The sequence below is a fragment of the Taudactylus pleione genome, unplaced genomic scaffold (genome assembly GCF_031769625.1).
Source record: "Taudactylus pleione unplaced genomic scaffold, aTauple2 ptg000523l, whole genome shotgun sequence".
Classification (NCBI taxonomy): Eukaryota; Metazoa; Chordata; class Amphibia; order Anura; family Myobatrachidae; genus Taudactylus; species Taudactylus pleione.
In genome coordinates this window covers 2,548,064-2,575,273 of record NW_028284925.1, presented here as the reverse complement: position 1 = coordinate 2,575,273, position 27,210 = coordinate 2,548,064, and the positions used below count along the sequence as shown (strand labels likewise).

The following is a 27,210-nucleotide window of genomic DNA, read 5'->3' as shown; positions in this document are numbered from 1 at the left end:
TAATCTGTGGCGAGCGTATACATTTCTACTATTGGTGGCATGGAACCACGCTTCTGCCCTCACCTTACGTCACTTCCAGGTACGTCTACTGAAGGGGATTTATACACAACCATTGAACCCCACTTCCGCCCTCACGTCACGTCACGTCCGGGTAGATGAAGGTGGAAATAAGATCAACCAATCACGCCGGTGAGGTGGCAGGGCTGAGCTTATCACGTATGCGCAACTTCCGTTTGCTGCCATCAGTCACATGATCTGCAACGCGCTTGCGCGTTACGTCTCTTCCAGCGGCGGCACTTGATTGGTGCCCGCCGTGGACGCAGGCGCGAAGCTGGCTCGTCCGCTATGTGCGTTGGGATTGGCGGGGGCTCTGCGCATGCGTGCACCGATCTCCCGGCTCGGGAGCCTTCGCGCCATTCGGAGGAGTGTGGTGGTGGGGTGGCGGCGCGTGCACGCGGTCGGGTCACGTGCCAAAGGGTCGCGCGGTGGGGGCTGGGGGAGGCGGAGAGGAGCGAGACATCGGCCCCGAGTTACCTCAGAGTCGTGGGGGCGCGCTGTCCCCACCGACACCCCGGGACTCCGGCCCCAGAGACATCGCCGTGACACAGTCCGAGGCTCCGAGCACCCGCCGACATCATGAAGGGGTGAGCTGTCACACGCTGCCATGTGCCCTGTGTCATTACGCCCTGACCCCCCCCGTCACGTGTGCCCTGTATATACTGCCCCAGCACCCCATATACTGCTGACCCCTGTCATGTGTGCCCTGTATATACTGCCCCAGCCCCCCCATATACTGCTGACCCCTGTCATGTGCCATGTATATACTGCCCCAGCACCCCATATACTGCTGACCCCTGTCATGTGTGCCCTGTATATACTGCCCCAGCCCCCCATATACTGCTGACCCCTGTCATGTGTGCCCTGTATATACTGCCCCAGCACCCCATATACTGCTGACCCCTGTTCATGTGTGCCCTGTATATACTGCCCCAGCCCCCCATATACTACTGCCCCCCGTCACGTGTGCCCTGTATATACTGCCCCAGCCCCCCCATATACTGCTGACCCCTGTCATGTGTGCCCTGTATATACTGCCCCAGCACCCCATATTACTGCTGACCCCGTCATGTGTGCCCTGTATATACTGCCCCAGCCCCCCATATACTGCTGACCCCTGTCATGTGTGCCCTGTATATACTGCCCCAGCCCCCCATATACTGCTGACCCCTGTCATGTGTGCCCTGTATATACTGCCCCAGCCCCCCATATACTGCTGACCCCTGTCATGTGCCATGTATATACTGCCCCAGCCCCCCATATACTGCTGACCCCTGTCATGTGTGCCCTGTATATACCTGCCCCAGCACCCCCATATACTGCTGACCCCTGTCATGTGTGCCCTGTATATACTGCCCCAGCCCCCCATATACTACTGCCCCCCGTCACGTGTGCCCTGTATATACTGCCCCAGCCCCCATATACTGCTGACCCCTGTCATGTGTGCCCTGTATATACTGCCCCAGCACCCCATATACTGCTGACCCCCGTCATGTGTGCCCTGTATATACTGACTGCCCCAGCCCCCCATATACTGCTGACCCCTGTCATGTGTGCCCTGTATATACTGCCCCAGCCCCCCATATACTGCTGACCCCTGTCATGTGTGCCCTGTATATACTGCCCCAGCCCCCCATATACTGCTGACCCCGTCATGTGTGCCCTGTATATACTGCCCCAGCCCCCCATATACTGCTGACCCCTGTCATGTGTGCCCTGTATATACTGCCCCCAGCCCCCCATATACTGCTGACCCCTGTCATGTGTGCCCTGTATATACTGCTCCAGCCCCCCATATACTGCTGACCCCTGTCATGTGTGCCCTGTATATACTGCCCCAGCCCCCCATATGCTGCTGACCCCTGTCATGTGTGCCCTGTATATACTGCCCCAGCCCCCCATATACTGCTGACCCCCGTCATGTGTGCCCTGTATATACTGCCCCAGCCCCCCATATACTACTGACCCCCGTCATGTGTGCCCTGTATATACTGCCCCAGCCCCCCATATACTACTGACCCCTGTCATGTGTGCCCTGTATATACTGCCCCAGCCCCCCATATACTGCTGACCCCTGTCATGTGTGCCCTGTATATACTGCCACAGCCCCCTATATACTGCTGACCCCCGTCATGTGTACCCTGTATATACTGCCCCAGCCCCTCATATACTGCTGACCCCATCTTGTGTCCCCTATATACTTCTCTAAACCAATCTATACTCCCTGTATGCTGCTGGCACCTATATACCATTGATTACTGTCATATGTGCCCTATATATTGCCCCTGTATACTGTTGACACTATATACAGCTGACTCCCAAAATATTTGTTCTGTATATTGCTGGCATCTATATATCGCTGACCCATTTAAAATGTTCCATGTATACTGGACACTATATATTACTGACCCCTATCATATGTGCCTAATATACTGCCCCATGTATACTGCTGAAACTGTATACCACTGTCCCGTCATATATGCCCCTATATACTGCTGACACTGTATACAGCTGACACTACTTATGTGCCCTATAGACTGCCTTTACCCCCTGTATACTGACCCTGTAAAATGTAATCTGATATTGTGTGCCTTTCCTTTATACTGCTGACCCCTGTTGTGTGCCCTGTATACTGCTGACACTATATATTGCTGACCCCTGTCATATGTACTCTATATATTGACCCTGTAAAGTCATGTTATATTGTGCTGACACCTGTATTACTGCTGACCTATGTCATATGTGCCTTATATGCTTTCCCAGTTCCCCATATAACACCCATTTCCAATTATAGTGTACTCACTACTGTATACTGCAGACCCATGTCATCTGTGCCCCCATATAACGCCTTGACCCCCTGTATACTGCTGACCCAAGATATTTGTTACCTGTATACTGCCCTGATCCCCTGTATATTAGCCCTGTATACTGCTGACACCAGTCATATGTTCCCTATATACTCCCCCCAGACCACTGTCTACTGTCCCTGTATAATGCTGACACTATATACCGCTGACCCCTGTCATATAATGCCCTGACCCTGTAACATGTCATCTGTTAGTGTGCTTGCTGCTGTATACTGCAGGCTCCTATATACCACTGCTCCCCTGTAAAATGTTCCTATATATACTGCTCAGATCCTCTGTGTACATTCCCCCTACTGTGCACATTCCCCCTACTCTGTCCTGGCTCCTGTAATATGTATGCTGGAATGATACTTGTATACCCAATTGTGTCCTCTGCCTAGGTCCCTGAGCCCCTGGTCACGTATTCCCGTGTCTTGCCTACCGCCCCAAACTTCTGGTCATGTGCCTTGTCTACCACCCCAAGCCCCTGTCATACCAGCCCAGTCTGCCACCCCAAGCCCCTGATCATATATTCTTCATTCTAGTGTACCATATATACATCATACTGAGCCCTGTAATTTGTGGCCTTTATATCAGACCTATATGTAGCGCTGTCCCCAGCCGTGTGTGGCCTCTGTGCCGCGCTGTCCCCAGCCGTGTGTGGCCTCTGTGCGCGCTGTCCCCAGCCGTGTGTGGCCTCTGTGCCGCGCTGTCCCCAGCCGTGTGTGGCCTCTGTGCCGCGCTGTCCCCAGCCGTGTGTGGCCTCTGTGCCGCGCTGTCCCCAGCCGTGTGTGGCCTCTGTGCCGCGCTGTCCCCAGCCGTGTGTGGCCTCTGTGCCGCGCTGTCCCCAGCCGTGTGTGGCCTCTGTGCCGCGCTGTCCCCAGCCGTGTGTGGCCTCTGTGCCGCGCTGTCCCCAGCCGTGTGTGGCCTCTGTGCCGCGCTGTCCCCAGCCGTGTGTGGCCTCTGTGCCGCGCTGTCCCCAGCCGTGTGTGGCCTCTGTGCCGCGCTGTCCCCCAGCCGTGTGTGGCCTCTGTGCCGCGCTGTCCCCAGCCGTGTGTGGCCTCTGTGCCGCGCTGTCCCCAGCCGTGTGTGGCCTCTGTGCCGCGCTGTCCCCAGCCGTGTGTGGCCTCTGTGCCGCGCTGTCCCAGCCGTGTGTGGCCTCTGTGCCGCGCTGTCCCCAGCCGTGTGTGGCCTCTGTGCCGCGCTGTCCCAGCCGTGTGTGGCCTCTGTGCCGCGCTGTCCCCAGCCGTGTGTGGCCTCTGTGCCGCGCTGTCCCCCAGCCGTGTGTGGCCTCTGTGCCGCGCTGTCCCCAGCCGTGTGTGGCCTCTGTGCCGCGCTGTCCCCAGCTGTGTGTGGCCTCTGGGTTTTCATGAGAAGCGCTACTCTTAGGGTAACATTGGTGGCAGAATTACTGGAAAGGAAGATTGTAAGAGTTGCCAATAGCACCCAGCTCCTACCTATCACTAATCTTGGTACTTTATTTTTTAGTCTTAGTAAATCTACCTCTTAAAGTAATATATAATACAGTTAGGCTTTTAGTGCATTTCCTTGGTGAATGTATACAGAGACTTAGTACAGTGTATATTAATCTCCAACCATGCTGACCAAATGGTCACTGTTTTGTTGGTGATGTGCTAGTTCCGCCACCTATATTGTCCCGATTCAGAGATGCACGCAGTGCCTGTTGCTGATGCAATCCTGTAAACAGCTGACTTTCGATAATATGCTAAAGACTCAGCCTCTGTCTTGTACACAGAGACGCCCACCTCCGTCATCTCGCATCCACCGCTTACATACAAAAGCGGAAACATTGGACGCACAGAAAAGCCCCATGACGCCTGCTGGTTTTTCTAGCCCCCCCCCCACCCCCGGTTACCTCCCCCAAATGCTGACCACCTGTCGCTCACTTTGAGAATAAATCCTTTCTGCGACTGCCCTCACTATCCAATCACAAAGCTTGCGCAGTAGCAAAATTACGCTCCACTGCATTCGGCATCAACATTCCGTACATCTCTGAATCGGGCGCATTGTGTTATAATAACATTGATGTCAGAGTTGCCGATTCCTTGATTGAGGAGCTGTATGCCAATGGGTAGATGAAACGCTGGGCAGTAGGTCGGTGATCAGTGTCCTAGGATTGCCCAAATATCTGAAGTCTGCAGATTCCTGATAGAAGTTGATTTAAGTACCAAACGTGTATAATTAGTCTTCATTCTAGCACCTGGCACATCCCGTGCAGTTCCTCTATCCTGCCAGCGGTGTCGCACTCTGCTTTGGTGCTTTTAGCACACTCAGCTGATGCAACTGTGCTGAGATAAACCAGTATGTGCGCTATAAGCATCAGACCAGAGAGCGACACCCCAGGCAGGAAAGAGGAACTGCACAGGTTGTAACAGGTGCAGGGTGCTAGAGTGAACACTATTAATGGACAACCACGCTTTTTCTCCACTCCTTTTTCTTAAAGCTCCCCTACAACCATGTCAATGGTGGCAATTCGGGGCCGCCTCTTGCCTTGCCCCAACCCTGGAGTCTTTTAAAGGTAGCCATCTTTTCCACCCTCTGGCAGTTCTGTAATATGGAATGAGCTGGACTATAGGGATTTGCTTGTATCTTGTGCGCAGGGATAGTGAGCGGGGAGGCCAAATCACCATCCGCCATGTTTTAGTAGGTAGCAGCGCAGCTTTATAACTCCCTTACTGCTTTCCTTCTACACAACCACTAGTCTCCCATCAACCAATCGTTCACACTGCATGTGCTGGAGGGAATGGTCTCTTGTGTGAGCGGCCTATGGAGAGCAACATTACACATAAGTAGCTTATGGCTCTCAGAAGAAGCCTGTTCTAATGGATCACTAATGAGACGTTTTGTATAATGTAGGATATTCCCACACGTCTGGTACTTATCCTAGTAAAAATTTACCAGTAGGGGAAGACTGCAGGTATTGTCTGCTGATGGCTGTATAACATACCTCTGGTCATCTTGTGTGGATGAATCCATCATCTCAGTGTTTGATCTTTCACATTTTGTGGGGGCGATTCAATTCAGTGCTCTGTGTGGTCGGAGAATGCCGGTTATCACGGTCATCGTGGCACGGTAACCAGCATTCTCTGACCAAAGTGCTGGGCGCGCGGCTGTTAGCGCCGCGCTATGTAGACAAACAGCCGCGCACCCGGCACTTTGGGCGGATTTCTCTTCGCATCCCCAGGTGTGTGCGAGAAGAAATCATTAGCACGACCATACAGCGCGGTGTATTGAATAGCTTCGGGAACTCCCTCCCTTCGCTATTCAATAGCGCGTTGAATTGAATTCCCCCCTCTGTGTGATGTGATGAGTTTATCACCCTGCAGTAATCCGCTACATCACTATTGAATATGAGGAGAATTCAATTAAATGTGATGTTGAATTGCGCTGGGAATTCCCGGAGCTATTCAATTGGCTGCGCTGTTCACCTTGATGAGAGGATTTCTACTTGCACCCTCCTGAGTGCGACCAGAAATCCGACTTCACTGATCTAGTGCCGCAACGCTGGTTTTCGGCTTAGCGTGTGCGCTAACAGCTTCGCGACCGGTACTTACGTCGTCAGGTTACCACGATTAAACATAGGCTGCATCTCCCGACTTAAGTGCAGGGCGTGAGGGGGACATTCAAATAGCTTTGGGAACTCACTCTCATCGCTATTCAACATCACTTTCATATGAATCCCCCCCCACCCCTCTATGAATGTCTTACACACAGTGATTATCCGGTGTCTCTGATGATAGGTGAGAGAGAGGAAGTGACTTCCCCCAGCACATAATGCTGCGTGGTAACATTAAAGAGTAAGTTGTGGTGGGCTGGTGTAGGATGGGTAATGAGGTAATAACCTACTAACCAAAGTGATATAATACTGGAATATTTGGTTCCTAGGGTTCCCTGAAGAGATGTTGAATTAGCGGTTAGTTTGATTTGGTTGAGTTAGTGTATTCCGGAGTGTAGGCGCAGTGAGAGATGTCTGGAGATGTTAGTAAAAGAGGATAGCCAGTAAGCATGGGCAGATAGATATGAGATGTATTATGGTGGGCATGTAGAATGGGCAGGACTGGCAGCATGAGGCAGCAATAAAATGACTTGGATTGTAAACTGTAGGAGCGTTGTATGGTTACCGAGCGCTCTGACTCCGCGAAGTGAAGGACATGGGCTGTTCAACATGTGGCCCTCCAGCTGCTGTGGAACTACACATCCCAGCATGCCTTGACACAGTTTTAGCATGGACTAATGGCAATACTGAGGCATGGCATGCTGGGATGTGTAGTTCCAGAGCAGGTGGGGGGGGGGGCTGCATGTTGAATTCCCCTGGTTTTGGGGGCACACTAGACTATTATTTAATGTTAGGCTACTCTGTATAACACAGCTTACTATCTTCAGTACATTCCTGTCTGCCCTGGATACAACTGTTGAAAAGCAATTAACATTTTTTTTTTTTTTCAACTGTACTTTTTATTGCCAATGTTTTAAAGGCGTTGGTCACAAGTCCGCCTCCTCCCATGTCCTGTTACACAGGTGGGAGGATCCTTCTGTTACCTGAAGGCGAGAAGCAGACCTTCCTGCTTCTGCACCTCCCGTATCACAGTCGTGCTGTACCCAGCAGTCAGTCACACAGCCCTGGGGGGGGAGCGGTCTGTTCAGTAGAACCACACTGCCTCCCGCACTGGCGCCATTAGCTGGCAGCAGGACCCCTTACATGTTATACTCTGCAGAGAGGAATCATCGTACTTCCCTTTTAAGGATTATGTAAATAACTTCACGAGTTAAATTAGTGACCGGTGTTTGTACGTATGCGGTGCATTCATTTCTCTCAGTCATTGTGATGCTGGGCTTCAGGGGAAGCAATATGCTGATCTTGGACCCCGGTGTCCTGTAAACCGCAGAAAGTTGATCGGAATTGCAGAACCACTTGCAGAGCTGCTGCGGCCAAACGTACCTTTCCATTTAACGATGTGTTATGCTTTGGCAGGCGCTGTGTGAGAGGCACGCACATCTGCTATGCTGTTGTAACTAGACATTCTGCATGCCGGGCTGGAGTTCCTAGGGGCAGGATTATTTGTCACTCATTTCAAGGATTTTTTTCTAGTAAATTCTCAGGATGATAATAATCATCCCTCTCATTCTGTACTCCTATACCAAAGTAATGGTTGTTATTAAAAGAGATATCTAGCTGTAGAAGACTTGCTGCAAAAAACCCTATACAGGACACGTCTATAAGATGGTGCCTGGGTCACAGCAGGAATAGAGAGCAATGTCTCTTTTATACTGATTGCATTTAGCACCCTACATATTAATACTTGTCCCATAGCCCAGCACACTTCCTGCTGTATCTGACACGATGACCAGAGACAGCTGATCCAGTAACGCAGGAAAGATCATTACTGCGACAGTAAGCAGGTGTGCATGCCATGTGTGTCTGAAAGCCTGTTTCATCCTAGACCCCTTTGGTTGTAAGCTCACATGGCAATCTTCAGCACCCTACTGACCTGTAAACTTATCATAGCAATGCTGGATAGAAGACCCTGAGCAAACGTTCCCATGTGCCTTAATCGTCCCATTCAAGTCAGTGCAATGTGCAGGGAATATAGGTTGGCAATGTGTTTTTTGCGTGTAAAAGTAATCTCCACGCTGCAATTCAATTCCAAACTGACACATTTCACAGCAAAATCATTTTTTTTTCTCTTGCATTCCCCTGAGCATGGGAAAAGGTGGAGAATATATAATAGTGTAAATGTTGTGGTATGTAGAGGTGTAAATGATGTGGGACAGGTATGTAGAGGTGTAAATGATGAGGTATGTGGGGGTGTAAATGATGCGGGACAGGTATGTGGGGGTGTAAATGATGCAGGACAGGTATGTGGGGGTGTAAACGATGTGGGACAGATGTGTAAATGACGTGGGACAGGAATGTGGAGGTATAAATGATATGGGTCAAGTATGTGCAGGTGTAGATGAAGTGGGACAGGTGTGTGGAGGTGTAAATGATGGGGGACAGGAATGTAAATGATGGGGGACAGGAATGTAAATGATGGGGGACAGGTGTGTGGAGGTGTAAATGATGGGGGACAGGAATGTAAATGATGGGGGACAGGAATGTAAATGATGGGGGACAGGAATGTAAATGATGGGGGACAGGTCTGTAAATGATGGGGGACAGGTCTGTAAATGATGGGGGACAGGTCTGTAAATGATGGGGGACAGGTCTGTAAATGATGGGGGACAGGTCTGTAAATGATGGGGGACAGGTCTGTAAATGATGGGGGACAGGTCTGTAAATGATGGGGGACAGGTCTGTAAATGATGGGGGACAGGTCTGTAAATGATGGGGGACAGGTCTGTAAATGATGGGGGACAGGTCTGTAAATGATGGGGGACAGGTCTGTAAATGATGCGGGACAGGTCTGTGGGGGTGTAAATGATGCGGGACAGGTTTGTGGAGGTGTAGATGATGTGGGACAGGTTTGTGGAGGTGTAGATGATGTGGGACAGGTCTGTGGGGGGGAGGCAATCGGGAAACCGACTGACTAAACACCGGCAGCCGGCTTCCCGATTGTCTTATCCCGGCAAGGGTGAAATGCCGGACGTCTAGATGTAGACACCCGCATTTCCCCGACGCCGGGAGACCAGCGCCCAGCATCACGATCGTAGTGATGCCGGGCGCCACGAGCGGACAGCCGCGCGGGGGGGGGGTAGGTTTAGGGCTCCCGGGGGGGACTTAGGGTTAGGCACCCCCCCGGGAGAGTTAGGCTAGGGGGAGGGAGGGTTAGGCACCCCCGGGGGGAACAAGGTTAGGCAGCGGGGAAGGGGGTGGTTAGGCTTAGGCACTTAGAGGGGGGATTAGGGTTAGGCACCCCTAAGGAGGGTTAGGGGGGTTAGGTTAGTGGATACTTACCTATCCACGATCGGGATTTCCAGCGCTGACGGGCTTCCGCTGCGTCGCACTCTGCTTCTGTCGGGCTGCCGCTGACTGGAATCGAACCGCCGGCCGTGCGGCCGACGGTATTTCATACCAATTCCTGTGGGGGTGTAGATGATGTGGGACAGGTATGGGGAGGTGTAGATGATGCGGGACAGGTATGTGGAGGTGTAGATGATGCGGGACAGGTATGTGGGGGTGTAAATGATGGGGGACAGGTATGTGGGGGTGTAAATGATGGGGGACAGGTATGTGGGGGTGTAAATGATGGGGGACAGGAATGTGGGGTTGTAAATGATGGGGGACAGGTATGTGGGGGTGTAAATGATGGGGGACAGGTGTGTGGGCGTGTAAATGATGGGGGACAGGTGTGTGGGGGTGTAAATGATGGGGGACAGGTGTGTGGGGGTGTAAATGATGGGGGACAGGTGTGTGGGGGTGTAAATGATGGGGGACAGGTGTGTGGGGGTGTAAATGATGGGGGACAGGTGTGTGGGGGTGTAAATGATGGGGGACAGGTGTGTGGGGGTGTAAATGATGCGGGACAGGTGTGTGGGGGTGTAAATGATGCGGGACAGGTGTGTGGGGGTGTAAATGATGCGGGACAGGTGTGTGGGGGTGTAAATGATGCGGGACAGGTGTGTGGGGGTGTAAATGATGCGGGACAGGTGTGTGGGGGTGTAAATGATGCGGGACAGGTGTGTGGGGGTGTAAATGATGCGGGACAGGTGTGTGGGGGTGTAAATGATGCGGGACAGGGGTGTGGGGGTGTAAATGATGCGGGACAGGGGTGTGGGGGTGTAAATGATGCGGGACAGGGGTGTGGGGGTGTAAATGATGCGGGACAGGGGTGTGGGGGTGTAAATGATGCGGGACAGGGGTGTGGGGGTGTAAATGATGCGGGACAGGGGTGTGGGGGTGTAAATGATGCGGGACAGGGGTGTGGGGGTGTAAATGATGCGGGACAGGGGTGTGGGGGGGTGTAAATGATGCGGGACAGGGGTGTGGGGGGGTGTAAATGATGCGGGACAGGGGTGTGGGGGGGTGTAAATGATGCGGGACAGGGGTGTGGGGGGGTGTAAATGATGCGGGACAGGGGTGTGGGGGGGTGTAAATGATGCGGGACAGGGGTGTGGGGGGGTGTAAATGATGCGGGACAGGGGTGTGGGGGGGTGTAAATGATGCGGGACAGGGGTGTGGGGGGGTGTAAATGATGCGGGACAGGGGTGTGGGGGGGTGTAAATGATGCGGGACAGGGGTGTGGGGGGGGTGTAAATGATGCGGGACAGGGGTGTGGGGGGGGTGTAAATGATGCGGGACAGGGGTGTGGGGGGGGTGTAAATGATGCGGGACAGGGGTGTGGGGGGGGTGTAAATGATGCGGGACAGGGGTGTGGGGGGGTTTGAATGATGCGGGACAGGGGTGTGGGGGGGTTTGAATGATGCGGGACAGGGGTGTGGGGGGGTTTGAATGATGCGGGACAGGGGTGTGGGGGGGTTTGAATGATGCGGGACAGGGGTGTGGGGGGGTTTGAATGATGCGGGACAGGGGTGTGGGGGGGTTTGAATGATGCGGGACAGGGGTGTGGGGGGGGTTGAATGATGCGGGACAGGGGTGTGGGGGGGGTTGAATGATGCGGGACAGGGGTGTGGGGGGGTTTGAATGATGCGGGACAGGGGTGTGGGGGGGTGTGAATGATGCGGGACAGGTATATGTGGTGATGTGATGTGGGGGTGTTGCATTTATGCGGTAGTGCTTTTGAACTAGCAGGTGTGAGTTGAAACACTAAAAAGACATTGAATACAATTTTATGTACCCCAAACTACTGTATAGACTTTTATTTGATGGAAAACACTGGCTGCTATCGTTTTTTCATCATTACTAAAAATCAAAGAATCAACCATTTGACACATTTGAAGAACGTCCAATACTGTGATCTGTTATTTGCCTCGTATTGGGGGGCTCTGGGTGATTCCCCCACTTTTTCATCCACTTTGTAGAATGAACGTGCGATATTGCTGCAATTCCTGGGAATGGCCATTTACAATTGAATTTCAAGAGGTGCGGGCGCTTGGTTCATGAACGTTACTTGTGATGTGTGTGGTATTTAAGTCACAAATTTGCGCTCCCCAGCTCTTGCTGAATAGAATCGCCCTCATGGTTATGCCACTGGACCCGAAACCCGACTGCTGGGTCTTATCCCCAGGCTGCCTTCATTTGAGACTGATGTAAATTGCATCTTTCACTCTAGTGTGAGTCACAATGGTGGCAGCTACTCTTCTGAACTGTTTAAGGGGATCCTAATGGTGGGTACACACTACACGATATGCTCCCTGAGCGATATCGTGTAGTGTTGTCCACGGCAGGCTCTGCTCAGTGTCGTTCATGACATTGAGCACAGCCACTGAATGATATCATTAACGATATCGTTCAGCGCCGGGCTCTCTCCCCCATTCCCTGACATGCAGCAACCTGACGAGATCGTCAAGTTGGCCTGCATGTCAGCCCGATGAACGATAATGACGAACGACCCGCGGGAAAGCGCGTCGTCGTTATCGTTCATCTTTTTGGGGTTAAAAATGGACGATAAAGTGGACGACTGAACGATATCGTTATCATTCAGTCGTCCACTGTATCGCCCAGTGTGTACGCTCCATAAAGCATTGGACATTCGTATCAATCTCTGAGTAATGGTAAAATGACCGTATGGAAAGTCGGTGCCTACATCAGCGATGGGCAACCTGACTCGCTTTGAGGGCCGGTAGGGGCTGACCTCCAACTTGCAAAGGGCCACACATAACTCTACATACATTGCATCGAAAGAGTCACCTATCTATAATAAGATAGCAGCAGACCTTTTAAATGAGCCTTAAAGGCTGTAACAAATATAACAAGCAGGATAGGAGCTGGGGGATGCAAGCGAGGGCCAGGGTGGCTGTTTGTTGCCCATCGCTGGTCTACATGGACTTTGCAATAATCCTAACACCACTTTCTCACGATCCATGTGTTCGTAATGAATGTCTTAGACTAAATTTAACAAGCAAGTGCTGTAAATATATTTTGGTGGAGTGATCTGCAGTGGGATCAGTTTCAGGGCAACACATTCCTGCACAGGACGGTCAGAGGCTATTTATAGCTATGAGCAATGAAACCAGCGCTGAATTCTGGTGCGTATTAAATATTTTTCACTAGCTCCAAATTTTAACATTTCGCCAGCCGCAAATAGAACGAAATTCTTGTGCAGCGTTGCTGTTAGATCTATCTATCCCGTGTCTGTGTGTAACTACTCTGCCTAGTATGGGATGATAATTAGCTATCAGAGTTGCCAAGCTCCAGCTCATCAGTGTGCCCTGAGATTCCCTGCAGCGCCAGGCTCTAGTCTCATTTGACAAAAAAAAATGTAGAAATAAAACATGTGCCCTTTCCATGAGGGCGTCTTAGTATTCTGTGGCCTAGGAAGCTGAGGCCACGGTCCCCGACCACATGCTCAGCTGTCAGTGCTCTGATCGTAGTACCTTGTGTGCAGGTCTCGGGATTAGAGAGGAGGAGTGTGTGCAGAGATCGTTGCTTTGTTTTCTCACTGGATCAGAGATAATGTGCAAGTTAGCATGTCCCTGCCATACTAATGTCATGTCTCGTGCCCCAGGCCCTGGAGAGAACCAAGATGTCGGATTGGTGTGCAGTCGGGAAGCCGGCGGACTTAATCCCAACAGCCGGCTTCCCGACTGCCTTATCCCGACGTGGGTTAAATGACAGGCGTCTAAATCTAGACGCCTGTCATTTTACCGATGCCGGGAGACCGGTGCCCGGCATTCCGATCGAAGTGATGCCAGGCCGGATGCCGGGAGGTTAGGCTAGGGTTAAGGTTATGCACTCCCGGGGGGGGACTTAGGGTTAGGCACCGCCCCGGTGGGCTTGGGTTTAGGTGGTGGGGAAGGGGGTGGTTAGGTTTAGGCACTGGGGGGAAGGTTAGGGTTAGGCACCCCTAAGGACGGTTAGTGAATACTTACCTTAGGGACCATCGGGATTTTCACCCATGTCGGGCAGCCGCTGTCGGGATTAAATCATACCGATTCCGTCAGGTTAGAGGCACGGAACGACGCTTTGAGTGACTATACCTCCTTGAAGTAGATTGCCTTTGCTTTGGAAAGTTGAAATTACATAGTAAAATGTACCAAATGTACAACCTGGGGTTGTATGTGAAGCTTTGTAGAGGCAGCCGGTGGTTTTGTCAGTTGTTGGGATTGGCCAACAAGTGTCCATTATATCTGGCAAATACTGAACGCCTGGCCAGTTAAGCTTGTTGCTGAGAACTTCAATGCTTTTTTTTTTATTATTGAATTAGAAGTGAAAATATAAGAAATCCAGCCTAATGCAGGCCTATTTATTGCGTTGTGGTTTTGCGTTGAGGTTGGTGTTAGAGACCGTTTACACTTCTTGGTCAGGATACTGTGTAGGCTGCACAATAAAGCTACATCGATCTTACTGATTATCAGAACCCCATTCCTGGTGTGTGACGTGGCTTCAGCCCCCCGGCTTTACAGCGACGCTTTAAAAATCCCATTGTGGGTATAATACCATGATGTTTACATAAGGTGACCGTAACATAATGAGGGTTGGAGTTTGACCTATTACCTGTGGAAGCTCTCTATAAATTTGTCCTGTTGCCTTGAGGGCAGTCTCCTTGCCACACACCCCCGACCAGTGGATTGATCTTAATACAGCTTTGAAACACACTATGGACCCGATGTGGCGTTTTTTCAATATCTGCATTTAAGTTTTTGTCCGTCTGTTCATGTACCAGGAGTGTCGGCAGTTTTTGGACTTTGTATATGTAGTGTACACTAGGTCGAGTGAAAAGGGTGTGCGTTGTACTGCAGTTTTCGGGATGCTACATCTCGTGGGTGTGGACGGCACCCCGGCTGGCTGTTTTAGCGGGGCGCCACCAAAAGGGCTGGGTGAAGTCTGCCCTGTTGAAATCAGGCAGGGCGCAGCATCCAGCTAAAATAGCCTAGCAGGAACGCTAGTGTATATGTGTTATATATAGATATATATATATAGATAGATAAGTAGTTTAACAAAACCTCTCACGTGTGTAATGTTCTCTATCTCATTCTAACTTCCCACCTGGCAGGAGCAGGTAGACCACTGCTACCTCTCATAGCCATTAGACTGCGCCTCATATCAGTCATACTGGGCTGGCGGAAACACGGTCACACATATATTGTACGAGTTGAATAAATTGACACAATGAGGTCTTGTTACCTTATTCATTTAACCACCCTCTTATATAAATATCTGTGTGTTGGTGTATATGCGATATATATACACACACACAGTATACACATTTTATTTTTTGAATGAAGGCTGTCTGAGACTTATTTTAGGATGATAATTAATCCTGTTTTGTTTTGTTTCAGTAGCCGGATTGAGCTGGGAGATGTGACACCACATAACATAAAGCAGCTGAAGAGGCTGAACCAGGTCATCTTCCCAGTGAGCTATAACGACAAGTTTTACAAGGATGTCTTGGAAGTTGGGGAGCTTGCGAAACTTGGTAAGGCGGGTGTAGGAGCTTCAGCGGTTACAGTAAATTTGTAGCTTTAGTGAAGTGTGTAGATTGTTACGGTTATTGATGAGGATCTGTGGCTTAATCTCAGATACATCACAATTGTTATGAAGATTTTTGTGACTATGTACTATCGCTGCCTCTGATATTTTGTCTCTGTTCATTTTAGCCTATTTCAATGACATTGCAGTGGGAGCAGTATGTTGTAGAGTTGATCACTCTCAGAATCAGAAGCGGCTTTACATCATGACCTTGGGTTGTCTGGCACCGTACCGCCGGCTAGGAATAGGTAAGTCTTCATTCATCTCTCAAGCCTGTGCCTGACACAAGCTACAGAGTTAAGACGAGTTACTAACAGTGAGCTTTCCAGCCTCGTGCACTGTATAATGGCAGAGCTGTGATTGTACCGGGATCCTAGTGTAAACGTTCTGTCAGGGTAACCCGTCTTCTAACTAATTGTTGGTTAGATACAAATCCAGCAGTGTGTTATCTAACGTGCTTCCTGCAGGGCAGTGTGCTAAGGTCTCTGTGTACACAGGTGCATGACACCGAGGTAGGGGCTGAGCCTGATGTCGCTTTGGCCAGATCAGCCATAAGAGATGGCTAACCAGCAATTATACCTGTTATTTCTTGTATGAGGTCTCTTCATTTTCTCCTGCAAAGAGATTTAATAACGGAAACTCAAATAGTTATACCTGCTTGCTAAAAGATGAATGCTCTGAAACATAGGAAGTTTTTATTTATTTTTTAATATCACAAATATGAAGGTTAATGAGTACACAACATGAATTGGAAACAAATGGTTTTGTCTTCACAGGAACAAAGATGCTGAATCACGTATTAAACATCTGCGAGAAAGATGGCACCTTTGACAACATCTATCTGTAAGTCTTCTCTCTTGGTGTGTACTGGTAGGGGGAGGCCAATCCCGCTATATTTTTTCAATCCCGCGATTGAGTTAATCAATGCTCGGCTGCCCACAACGCAGATTCCAGTGCATGCGTGCGCAGCTGTACAAGGGAACGGGCTGGTGTCCCGGGATTGACTTCCCTATGTACTGGTGATCGTACCTAGTACAGCCTGCGTTGTTCTGCTTCACTCTCCCCCATAGGCTCCTACGCACCCATAGTGCTATAAAGGCTGGGGTCACACTTTGTACAGCCTGCATTGTTCTGCTTCGCTCTCCCCCATAGGATCCTACGCACCCATAGTGCTATAAAGGCTGGGGTCACACTTTGTACAGCCTGCGTTGTTCTGCTTCTCTCTCCCCCCATAGGATCCTACACACCCATAGTGCTATAAAGGCTGGGGTCACACTTTGTACAGCCTGCGTTGTTCTGCTTCGCTCTCCCCCATAGGCTCCTACGCACCCATAGTGCTATAAAGGCTGGGGTCACACTTTGTACAGCCTGCGTTGTTCTGCTTCGCTCTCCCCCATAGGTTCCTACGCACCCATAGTGCTATAAAGGCTGGGGTCACACTTTGTACAGCCTGCGTTCTGCTTCACTCTCCCCCATAGGATCCTACGCACCCATAGTGCTATAAAGGCTGGGGTCACACTTTGTACAGCCTGCGTTGTTCTGCTTCGCTCTCCCCCATAGGTTCCTACGCACCCATAGTGCTATAAAGGCTTGGGTCACACTTTGTACAGCCTGCATTGTTCTGCTTCGCTCTCCCCCATAGGATCCTACACACCCATAGTGCTATAAAGGCTGGGGGTCACACTGTGTACAGCCTGCATTCTGCTTCGCTCTCCCCCATAGGCTCCTACGCACCCATAGTGCTATAAGGGCTGGGGTCACACTTTGTACAGCCTGCGTTGTTCTGCTTCACTCTCCCCCATAGGATCCTACTCACCCATAGTGCTATAAAGGCTGGGGGTCACACTTTGTACAGCCTGCATTGTTCTGCTTCGCTCTCCCCCATAGGTTCCTACACACCCATAGTGCTATAAAGGCTGGGGTCACACGTTGTACAGCCTGCGTTGTTCTCCTTCACTCTCCCCCATAGGTTCCTACACACCCATAGTGCTATAAAGGCTGGGGTCACACTTTGAACAGCCTGCGTTGTTCTGCTTCGCTCTCCCCCATAGGCTCCTACGCACCCATAGTGCTATAAAGGCTGGGGTCACACTTTGTACAGCCTGCATTCTGCTTCGCTCTCCCCCATAGGATCCTACACACCCATAGTGCTATAAAGGCTGGGGTCACACTTTGTACAGCCTGCATTGTTCTGCTTCGCTCTCCCCCATAGGCTCCTACGCACCCATAGTGCTATAAAGGCTGGGGTCACACTTTGTACAGCCTGCGTTGTTCTGCTTCGCTCTCCCCCATAGGCTCCTAGGCACTCATAGTGCTATAAAGGCTGGGGTCACACTTTGTACAGCCTGCATTCTGCTTCACTCTCCCCCATAGGATCCTACTCCCCCATAGGATCCTACTCACCCATAGTGCTATAAAGGCTGGGGTCACACTTTGTACAGCCTGCATTCTGCTTCACTCTCCCCCATAGGCTCCTACGCACCCATAGTGCTATAAAGGCTGGGGTCACACTTTGTACAGCCTGTGTTGTTCTGCTTCACTCTCCCCCATAGGCTCCTACGCACCCATAGTGCTATAAGGGCTGGGGGTCACACTTTGTACAGCCTGCGTTGTTCTGCTTCGCTCTCCCCCATAGGATCCTACGCACCCATAGTGCTATAAAGGCTGGGGTCACACTTTGTACAGCCTGCGTTGTTCTGCTTCGCTCTCCCCCATAGGATCCTACGCACCCATAGTGCTATAAAGGCTGGGGTCACACTTTGTACAGCCTGCATTGTTCTGCTTCACTCTCCCCCATAGGTTCCTACGCACCCATAGTGCTATAAAGGCTGGGGTCACACTTTGTACAGCCTGCGTTGTTCTGCTTCGCTCTCCCCCATAGGATCCTACGCACCCATAGTGCTATAAAGGCTGGGGTCACACTTTGTACAGCCTGCGTTGTTCTGCTTCGCTCTTCCCCATAGGACCCTACGCACCCATAGTGCTATAAAGGCTGGGGTCACACTTTGTACAGCCTGTGTTGTTCTGCTTCGCTCTCCCCCATAGGCTCCTACGCACCCATAGTGCTATAAAAGTTGGGGGTCACATTTTGTTTTTCCTAGCCAGAAAACCAGTGTGTTCAAATCATAGCTCTGACATCCCCATGAATTAAATAATCTCCACTGTAAGTAATTTGGCAGACGGGGACCTAAGGTATCGTGTTTTTCGATAATGCAGCAATATGATAATGGTTAGCCGGTGTTTGGGCCTTATCTGCTCGTCCATGCTGGCTGCCTTTATGTACAGGTTACAGTGAATAATATTATTATCGGTAAGGGACATTCAATCCGGACCATTCCCTACATTCCTATTATTCCCCTAAGTGACCATTTCAGCCACTGAATATGAAAGAAGCTATTTTTGCATCATATACGTGTTAGAGCGGTGTCCTGGGGTTTAGAGGGTCATATACTGTACCTGCCCCTTCGTGGGGACATTGTGGGGGGAGGGAGTGGGATGATTGCATGATGTCCAGTACCGGTTGTCTCCCGCTAAGGGCCTGATTTGCAGATATTTACACAGTTGAGTAACGTTTTGCTTCTGCAGCGCGTGTGCGCAAAATGTACAGGAATCAATTAGTGCGCACATGTGAAACCAAGTATGGAATAACTGTAACACTTGAGATGGGGTTTGTGTATCTTTGACGTATCGGGGCGGAGACTGGGAGGGAACTTAGTGATAGCAAAAAGGGGCGGTTTCATGGGCGTGTTATACGCGACAAATACAATGCCTCAGAGGCCATGCTTAGCTGGATTACAGGAGAGTACCTAGAGTAGACCATAGGCTACCGCAAACATTGATAGTTCGACCGATGTTGGAGTGTTTACAACCTATAGCGCAACTGCACAGACGACGCAACCTGAAGTGGGCGTCTCACCGCTCGTACACTCCACCCCGCCGTGGAGCACAAAGGGAAGCCTGAGATTAGCATTTGCGTATTCCCATAAACGCTATTGAGAGAGTGGCTGCGTTATCAACCATCTTTGAATTGGGCCCTAAGTACTGAAAAGCCAAATAGACCGGTTCTGTTTTGATCCTCTTGCATTAGTGGTACAACGTCCTTATAGTCACAGTAATGGTCATGTTATGTATATTTAAAGTGTACGGGCCGCCTGCAGACAGCAGCGATCCATCCTATGGGTCGTCACTGATTCCAGAGCTTTAATAGGCAGCATTCTCGCGCGTATCGTCTCGGCCTGAACAATGGCCGCCTCCGCTGTGCTCAGCCTTCATCTAGGTCGTCTTTTTCCTTTGTTCTGCGGAAATGTTCTTCCCTTGTGGCCTCGGTTCAGATGTGTTTTTGTTTTATTACAGACATGTCCAGATCAGTAACGAGTCCGCCATAGATTTCTACAGGAAGTTTGGCTTCGAGATCATCGAAACGAAGAAAAACTATTACAAGAGGATAGAGCCGGCTGACGCCCACGTGCTGCAGAAAAACCTGAAGCTTTCCTCTCCGGCGCAGAATTCCGACGTGCAAAAGAGTGAAAACTAAACGGAAAACGAACAAAACCTTTTCTTGCACTTGCTTGTCGCCAAATATGGAAAGAGACCCGTTACCATTTAGCTCTGACCGTACACTTCTAATATCTCTTCTTCCTTCTCCACTTGAAAAAAAAAAAAAATTAATAATTAAAAGATAAAAAAAAGTGTGTTGAATGCTTCTTCAGAGAGCTGTACAATCTCACATATTATATATATATATTGTTTGGTTGAACTCTGACATGTTTTCCATTTGTGGAGATCATACCTGCAGGGGAGTTGTGGATTTTCTTTTGGCTTATCAACTCCTCCCCCCCCCCCCCCCATCTGTTTGGGAGAGTGAGTGGCTTCTATCCGTCTGGAATAGTCTTTAAATAAAAACGAATTTGTTTTTAGCATCTGCTCTCACCTCATTGCTGTTTATTTTAAAGAAAGTACAAGCTGACTCGTCGGTGATTATAGTTAAGGAGCACACACACGGTCAAATTTGTCAGATGAGCGATTTTACCAAAGATTTGGACCATTGAACGATTTTTGACTGCATTAAAATGAATGGAATCGTCCAAGTCTGACTGCAAACACATCAGGTGTCAGATATCGTTATCTGACCATCGGGAACGCGCATCGTTCAGATATGTCAGATTTTCCTTCAGAACGATTTTTTCAAATCGTTATCGTTCAGATCTGGAGAAAAATCTGACCGTGTGTATGCACCATTAGATAATTGGCAGACGTGGGCATTTATGGTAACGGTGGCAAGCGTTCAGGACCCAGTAGAGCCAGGTTTGGCCAAAATAGCTTCCAAATCTGCTCACTATGTGGCTGGCTTCCACGGCTTTATCTCAGTGATAGATGTCAAACTTGTGTTGGGGCTTTGTGTATTCTTTTATTTCCTTTAATTGTTTTCAGTTATAGGTGAAAAAAGTAACGTCTCTAATTTTTCCTGTACCCCAGTTGCTCATAAAGGGGGCAATTCAATTAGTGGCGATGAGCATGAGGTGCCAGAGAAATGATGGGGGGGGAACGTTGACACCTTCTGGCCTGCAACATTGCACATAGAGGTGCGCAGGAAATGCCCTGTATCGCAACCGCACATCCCTGAAGATTGAATTGACACCTTAGAATTGTTGAATGGTAAATAAATCAAGGTTAGAGGGAAGGTGAGCTTACAAGCGTATGTCAGTAGTAGCTGCAATTATAGCTTTATAATGGCTTTTATCCTAAATATGTAATAGCAGGCCTTCCATGACTAAAAATACTCGTTAGACCCCTAACTGCCTCTGCAACATAAGGAGTCCTAACCTGCATGGAGCATTTCAGATGTCTACAAAATAAGCTCTGGTGCTCGCCATGTTCAGCCGTGACCCAGTCACTGTTACCTGGACACTTAGCACACCAAGGTGCATTATTATAAAAACACATTTACAGAGTAATGGTGCATACACACGGTCAGATGAACGATTTACAAACGATTGAACGATTTTTTTACTGTATTAAAATGAATGGAAATCGTCCAAAACTGACTGCAAACACATCAGATATCGTTATCTGACCATCGGGAACGTGCATTGTTCATTGTTGCCCACATGTCAGATTTTTCTTTCATATACGAACGATTTTTTAAATCGTTATCGTTCAGATCTGAAGATAAAGCTGACCGTGTGTATGCACCATTTGTCGCTAGTTGCCTTTTTCTTTCTTGAATGACTGGTTATTATGTTGCATTGTTGTGTCTGATAATAGGACAGTACGTGGCATTGTCTCCATTTTCAAAACATTTAAAATGTAAAGTCCTTCTGTTTCTAGGGTCAGCTCCCCTGCAGATGTAACAATGCGATTTTTCACTCTAGTGCAATGCTCCAGGAAAGCAGATTGTTTCACACTAGTGCAATGCTCTGGGAAAGGCGATTGTTTCAGTCTCTAGTGCAATGCTCCGGGAAAGGCCATTGTTTCAGTCTCTAGTGCAGTGCTCCGGGAAAGACCATTGTTTCAGTCTCTAGTGCAGTGCTCCGGGAAAGACCATTGTTTCAGTCTCTAGTGCAATGCTCCGGGAAAGGCCATTGTTTCAGTCTCTAGTGCAGTGCTCCGGGAAAGGTGATTGTTTCAGCCTCTAGTGCAGTGCTCCGGGAAAGACCATTGTTTCAGTCTCTAGTGCAATGCTCTGGGAAAGGCGATTGTTTCAGTCTCTAGTGCAATGCTCCGGGAAAGGCCATTGTTTCAGTCTCTAGTGCAGTGCTCCGGGAAAGACCATTGTTTCAGTCTCTAGTGCAATGCTCCGGGAAAGGCCATTGTTTCAGTCTCTAGTGCAGTGCTCCGGGAAAGCAGATTGTTTCAGCCTCTAGTGCAGTGCTCCGGGAAAGACCATTGTTTCAGTCTCTAGTGCAATGCTCCGGGAAAGGCCATTGTTTCAGTCTCTAGTGCAGTGCTCCGGGAAAGGTGATTGTTTCAGCCTCTAGTGCAGTGCTCCGGGAAAGACCATTGTTTCAGTCTCTAGTGCAATGCTCCGGGAAAGGCCATTGTTTCAGTCTCTAGTGCAGTGCTCCGGGAAAGGTGATTGTTTCAGCCTCTAGTGCAGTGCTCCGGGAAAGACCATTGTTTCAGTCTCTAGTGCAATGCTCTGGGAAAGGCGATTGTTTCAGTCTCTAGTGCAATGCTCCGGGAAAGGCCATTGTTTCAGTCTCTAGTGCAGTGCTCCGGGAAAGGTGATTGTTTCAGCCTCTAGTGCAGTGCTCCGGGAAAGACCATTGTTTCAGTCTCTAGTGCAATGCTCCGGGAAAGGCCATTGTTTCAGTCTCTAGTGCAGTGCTCCGGGAAAGGTGATTGTTTCAGCCTCTAGTACAGTGCTCCGGGAAAGACCATTGTTTCAGTCTCTAGTGCAATGCTCCGGGAAAGACCATTGTTTCAGTCTCTAGTGCAATGCTCTGGGAAAGACCATTGTTTCAGTCTCTAGTGCAATGCTCCGGGAAAGGTGATTGTTTCAGTCTCTAGTGCAGTGCTTCGGGAGAGGCGATTGTTTCAGTCTCTAGTGCAATGCTTTGGGAAAGGAGATTGTTTCAGTCTCTAGTGCAATGCTTTGGGAAAGGTGATTGTTTCAGTCTCTAGTGCAGTGCTCCGGGAAAGGTGATAGTTTCAGCCTCTAGTGCAGTGCTCCGGGAAAGACCATTGTTTCAGTCTCTAGTGCAGTGCTCCGGGAAAGGTGATTGTTTCAGTCTCTAGTGCAGTGCTCCGGGAGAGGCGATTGTTTCAGTCTCTAGTGCAATGCTTTGGGAAAGGAGATTGTTTCAGTCTCTAGTGCAATGCTTTGGGAAAGGTGATTGTTTCAGTCTCTAGTGCAATGCTTTGGGAAAGGAGATTGTTTCAGTCTCTAGTGCAATGCTTTGGGAAAGGTGATTGTTTCAGTCTCTAGTGCAGTGCTCCGGGAAAGACCATTGTTTCAGTCTCTAGTGCAGTGCTCCGGGAAAGACCATTGTTTCTGTCTCTAGTGCAGTGCTCCGGGAAAGACCATTGTTTCAGTCTCTAGTGCAGTGCTCCGGGAAAGACCATTGTTTCAGTCTCTAGTGCAGTGCTCCGGGAAAGACCATTGTTTCAGTCTCTAGTGCAGTGCTCCGGGAAAGACCATTGTTTCAGTCTCTAGTGCAGTGCTCCGGGAAAGACCATTGTTTCAGTCTCAAGTGCAGTGCTCTGGGAAAGGCCATTGTTTCAGTCTCTAGTGCAGTGCTCCGGGAAAGGTGATTGTTTCAGCCTCTAGTGCAGTGCTCCGGGAAAGACCATTGTTTCTGTCTCTAGTGCAGTGCTCCGGGAAAGACCATTGTTTCAGTCTCTAGTGCAGTGCTCCGGGAAAGACCATTGTTTCAGTCTCTAGTGCAGTGCTCCGGGAAAGGTGATTGTTTCAGCCTCTAGTGCAGTGCTCCGGGAAAGACCATTGTTTCAGTCTCTAGTGCAATGCTCTGGGAAAGGCGATTGTTTCAGTCTCTAGTGCAATGCTCCGGGAAAGGCCATTGTTTCAGTCTCTAGTGCAGTGCTCCGGGAAAGGTGATTGTTTCAGCCTCTAGTGCAGTGCTCCGGGAAAGACCATTGTTTCAGTCTCTAGTGCAATGCTCCGGGAAAGGCCATTGTTTCAGTCTCTAGTGCAGTGCTCCGGGAAAGGTGATTGTTTCAGCCTCTAGTACAGTGCTCCGGGAAAGACCATTGTTTCAGTCTCTAGTGCAATGCTCCGGGAAAGACCATTGTTTCAGTCTCTAGTGCAATGCTCTGGGAAAGACCATTGTTTCAGTCTCTAGTGCAATGCTCCGGGAAAGGTGATTGTTTCAGTCTCTAGTGCAGTGCTTCGGGAGAGGCGATTGTTTCAGTCTCTAGTGCAATGCTTTGGGAAAGGAGATTGTTTCAGTCTCTAGTGCAATGCTTTGGGAAAGGTGATTGTTTCAGTCTCTAGTGCAGTGCTCCGGGAAAGGTGATAGTTTCAGCCTCTAGTGCAGTGCTCCGGGAAAGACCATTGTTTCAGTCTCTAGTGCAGTGCTCCGGGAAAGGTGATTGTTTCAGTCTCTAGTGCAGTGCTCCGGGAGAGGCGATTGTTTCAGTCTCTAGTGCAATGCTTTGGGAAAGGAGATTGTTTCAGTCTCTAGTGCAATGCTTTGGGAAAGGTGATTGTTTCAGTCTCTAGTGCAATGCTTTGGGAAAGGAGATTGTTTCAGTCTCTAGTGCAATGCTTTGGGAAAGGTGATTGTTTCAGTCTCTAGTGCAGTGCTCCGGGAAAGACCATTGTTTCAGTCTCTAGTGCAGTGCTCCGGGAAAGACCATTGTTTCTGTCTCTAGTGCAGTGCTCCGGGAAAGACCATTGTTTCAGTCTCTAGTGCAGTGCTCCGGGAAAGACCATTGTTTCAGTCTCTAGTGCAGTGCTCCGGGAAAGACCATTGTTTCAGTCTCTAGTGCAGTGCTCCGGGAAAGACCATTGTTTCAGTCTCTAGTGCAGTGCTCCGGGAAAGACCATTGTTTCAGTCTCAAGTGCAGTGCTCTGGGAAAGGCGATTGTTTCAGTCTCTAGTGCAATGCTCTGGGAAAGACCATTGTTTCAGTCTCTAGTGCAATGCTCCGGGAAAGGTGATTGTTTCAGTCTCTAGTGCAGTGCTCTGGGAAAGACCATTGTTTCAGTCTAGTGCAATGCTCCGGGAAAGGCCATTTTCTACTTCAGGGTCCATAGGGTATCCACAGGATACCTTGGGGTATAGGTGTGACGTCAGTCATCGGGCACCAGGATGCACTAGGTCCCCCTCCTATACCCCGCCCCCGAGCCAAGGCATCTGTTTCGTTTGGTGCCCGGCCGTAGTCGGAGGCACCTGCTAGAGGGGGGCTTAGAAGAGCCCCTGAAGCTTTTTCTTCATGCAGCTGTGGCTGCACATCTGGATGAACAGCATGGACAGTCAGTCCTGACGTCCATGCTGTCTTCCCTACACCCCGCCGGTACCAGAACGCCGGTACTGATCAGGGGATGCTGGTGGACATCTGGGGTCATAGCTAGCGGTGACCCCAGATGTTCCGGACCATGGCCGGATTCAAGGGGGACAGACCCGTGGGGGGTCCCCGCTGATCACATGGTCCTAAGTCCCCAGGCAGGGGGCTCCCTGGGGACTGGCTGCAGCGTGGAGCCAGGCGACCACCCTGCGCTTCCACTACCCCCTGGGACAGCGGACCGCAGCAGAGCGGTAGCGCTGCGGCGTCCCAGGGGTTAAATGCATGCCAGGGGAGCACGCCTTCCCTGTCTCACCGCCGGCACCTCCCCCGCTGCACACAGCCCTCTCTGCACTGTGCTGACTGGCCCTGTGTCAGCGCTCCTCCCCCAGGCCAGCCTTCTCTCTGCTCCTCGGTGGCCATCTTTTCTGAAGCATGGTGAACGCTGCTGGAAGCCTGCATTGGAAGCATCGTGGTCTGGGCCCCCCCGCATAACTCTCCTCCGCTGTGGTCAGGTCTGTGTATGCAGCGCTGTGTCCTACCAGGCCCTGTGTCTGTGTAGTTAAGTGATCAGCGCTGTTAGTGCAGGAATTGTTATTTCTCTGCATTGTATGTGACTGTGCTAGCGCTGCTGCCTGTAACTTTTTTTTTCTAAACTGTCAGCTTTATACTGTCCCTGTTTTTTCTGCTAAGCCCTTGCGGTGCGGTGCTGCAGGGTGGTCTCTCGCCTCTTAAATAGATAATTGGTGAGAGGGGTCACATACGTGGTGCCATCATGTCTGAAAGTGATTTTCCCCTCCGGCTACAGTGTACTACGTGTAAAGTACCGTTAGCGGAGGGGGAGGGTAGCGCGGAGGGCCTCTGCCGGCAGTGTTTGTCTATGGCGCGGCCTCTTACGGTTACTGCACCGGTACAGGAGCCGCCCTGGGCTTGTTTCGCTCAAGCGCTTACAGCCTTAGTGGGCCAGTTAGCTCTGCAGCCCGCGTTTACACCGATGGGTTTGTCCCAGCAGTCAGTGGTGTCGTCACCCATGCAGGGTTTCCCACGACAATTGGTGGTACCCCACAGTCTCCCTATTTCCCCGCTCCCGGTTTCTCAGGAGCCAGCGTGGGTTAACTCCCTGACGAGTTCTGTACAGCACTTGTCGGATGTGTTGCAAGGGGAGTCTGTGATGCGGCCGCATAAACGGCCGGTGGCATCTCTGTCGGCTCCTTATGAGGATGACGAGGGGACGTCTGATGATGGGGAGATTCTGGATCCTTACGAATTAGGAACCTCTCCATGCTAAGGACGCTGATGCTAAGTCCAAAGTATATATTCCTGGACTTATTCGGGCGGTCCGCACAGCCTTGGTGATTGAGGACGAAGTTCCCCCAGCGGCTAAATCTAAGTATGCCTTTTTCAAAGATGTGAAGGGCGATGCCACAGTCTTTCCTCTTTCGGGTCAGTTGGTGGACCATTTAGAGGAGGCGTGGAAACAACCTGGCAAAAGATACCAGCCGCAGAGACGCCTGGCGGTGGCTTATCCGTTCGCGGATAATTATTTTGCAAAGTGGGAATCCCCTCCACAGGTGGATTCTCACGTGACCCGTCTTGTCCGTAGTGCCACATTGCCGATGCCATCCATGTCCTCCCTTAAGGATGCTACGGACCGCAAGGTGGAGATCTGCCTGAAGTCCGCTTATTCCCTTGCGGGGGGGGGGCAGCACGGCCGGCTGTGGCCATTTGCTGGGTTGCCAGAGCGATGGAGCGCTGGGCGGATTCATTAGAGGCTTCTTTTGATTCCGACTGT

At 50.2% G+C, this 27,210-nt stretch overlaps 1 protein-coding gene across 2 annotated transcripts; it reads left to right on the top strand.

Moving 5' to 3' along the window:
* The first annotated feature begins 356 nt into the window (after nucleotides 1-356).
* NAA50 (N-alpha-acetyltransferase 50, NatE catalytic subunit) lies at nucleotides 357-20,377 on the top strand. Of its 2 annotated transcripts, none has more exons than XM_088450754.1 (5): nucleotides 357-644; nucleotides 15,267-15,400; nucleotides 15,582-15,701; nucleotides 16,230-16,296; nucleotides 19,807-20,377. In XM_088450754.1, exons 1-5 carry the CDS (start codon nucleotides 637-639, stop codon nucleotides 19,985-19,987), a joined length of 510 nt encoding a protein of 169 aa, XP_088306880.1. In that variant the 5' UTR covers nucleotides 357-636; the 3' UTR covers nucleotides 19,988-20,377. The 2 variants fall into 2 exon arrangements, with proteins under 2 accessions (XP_088306880.1, XP_088306879.1); XM_088450753.1 differs by having other exon boundaries at nucleotides 361-644; nucleotides 15,264-15,400.
* Nucleotides 20,378-27,210: the final 6,833 nt, after the last annotated feature.

What these genes read in the sequence shown, in the direction of transcription:
- NAA50 (XM_088450753.1), top strand. An exon ending in TGGGGAGCTTGCGAAACTTG is followed by an intron (nt 15,401 to 15,581) that starts GTAAGGCGGGTG and finishes TGTTCATTTTAG; the next exon opens with CCTATTTCAATGACATTGCA. An exon ending in GTACCGCCGGCTAGGAATAG is followed by an intron (nt 15,702 to 16,229) that starts GTAAGTCTTCAT and finishes TTGTCTTCACAG; the next exon opens with GAACAAAGATGCTGAATCAC.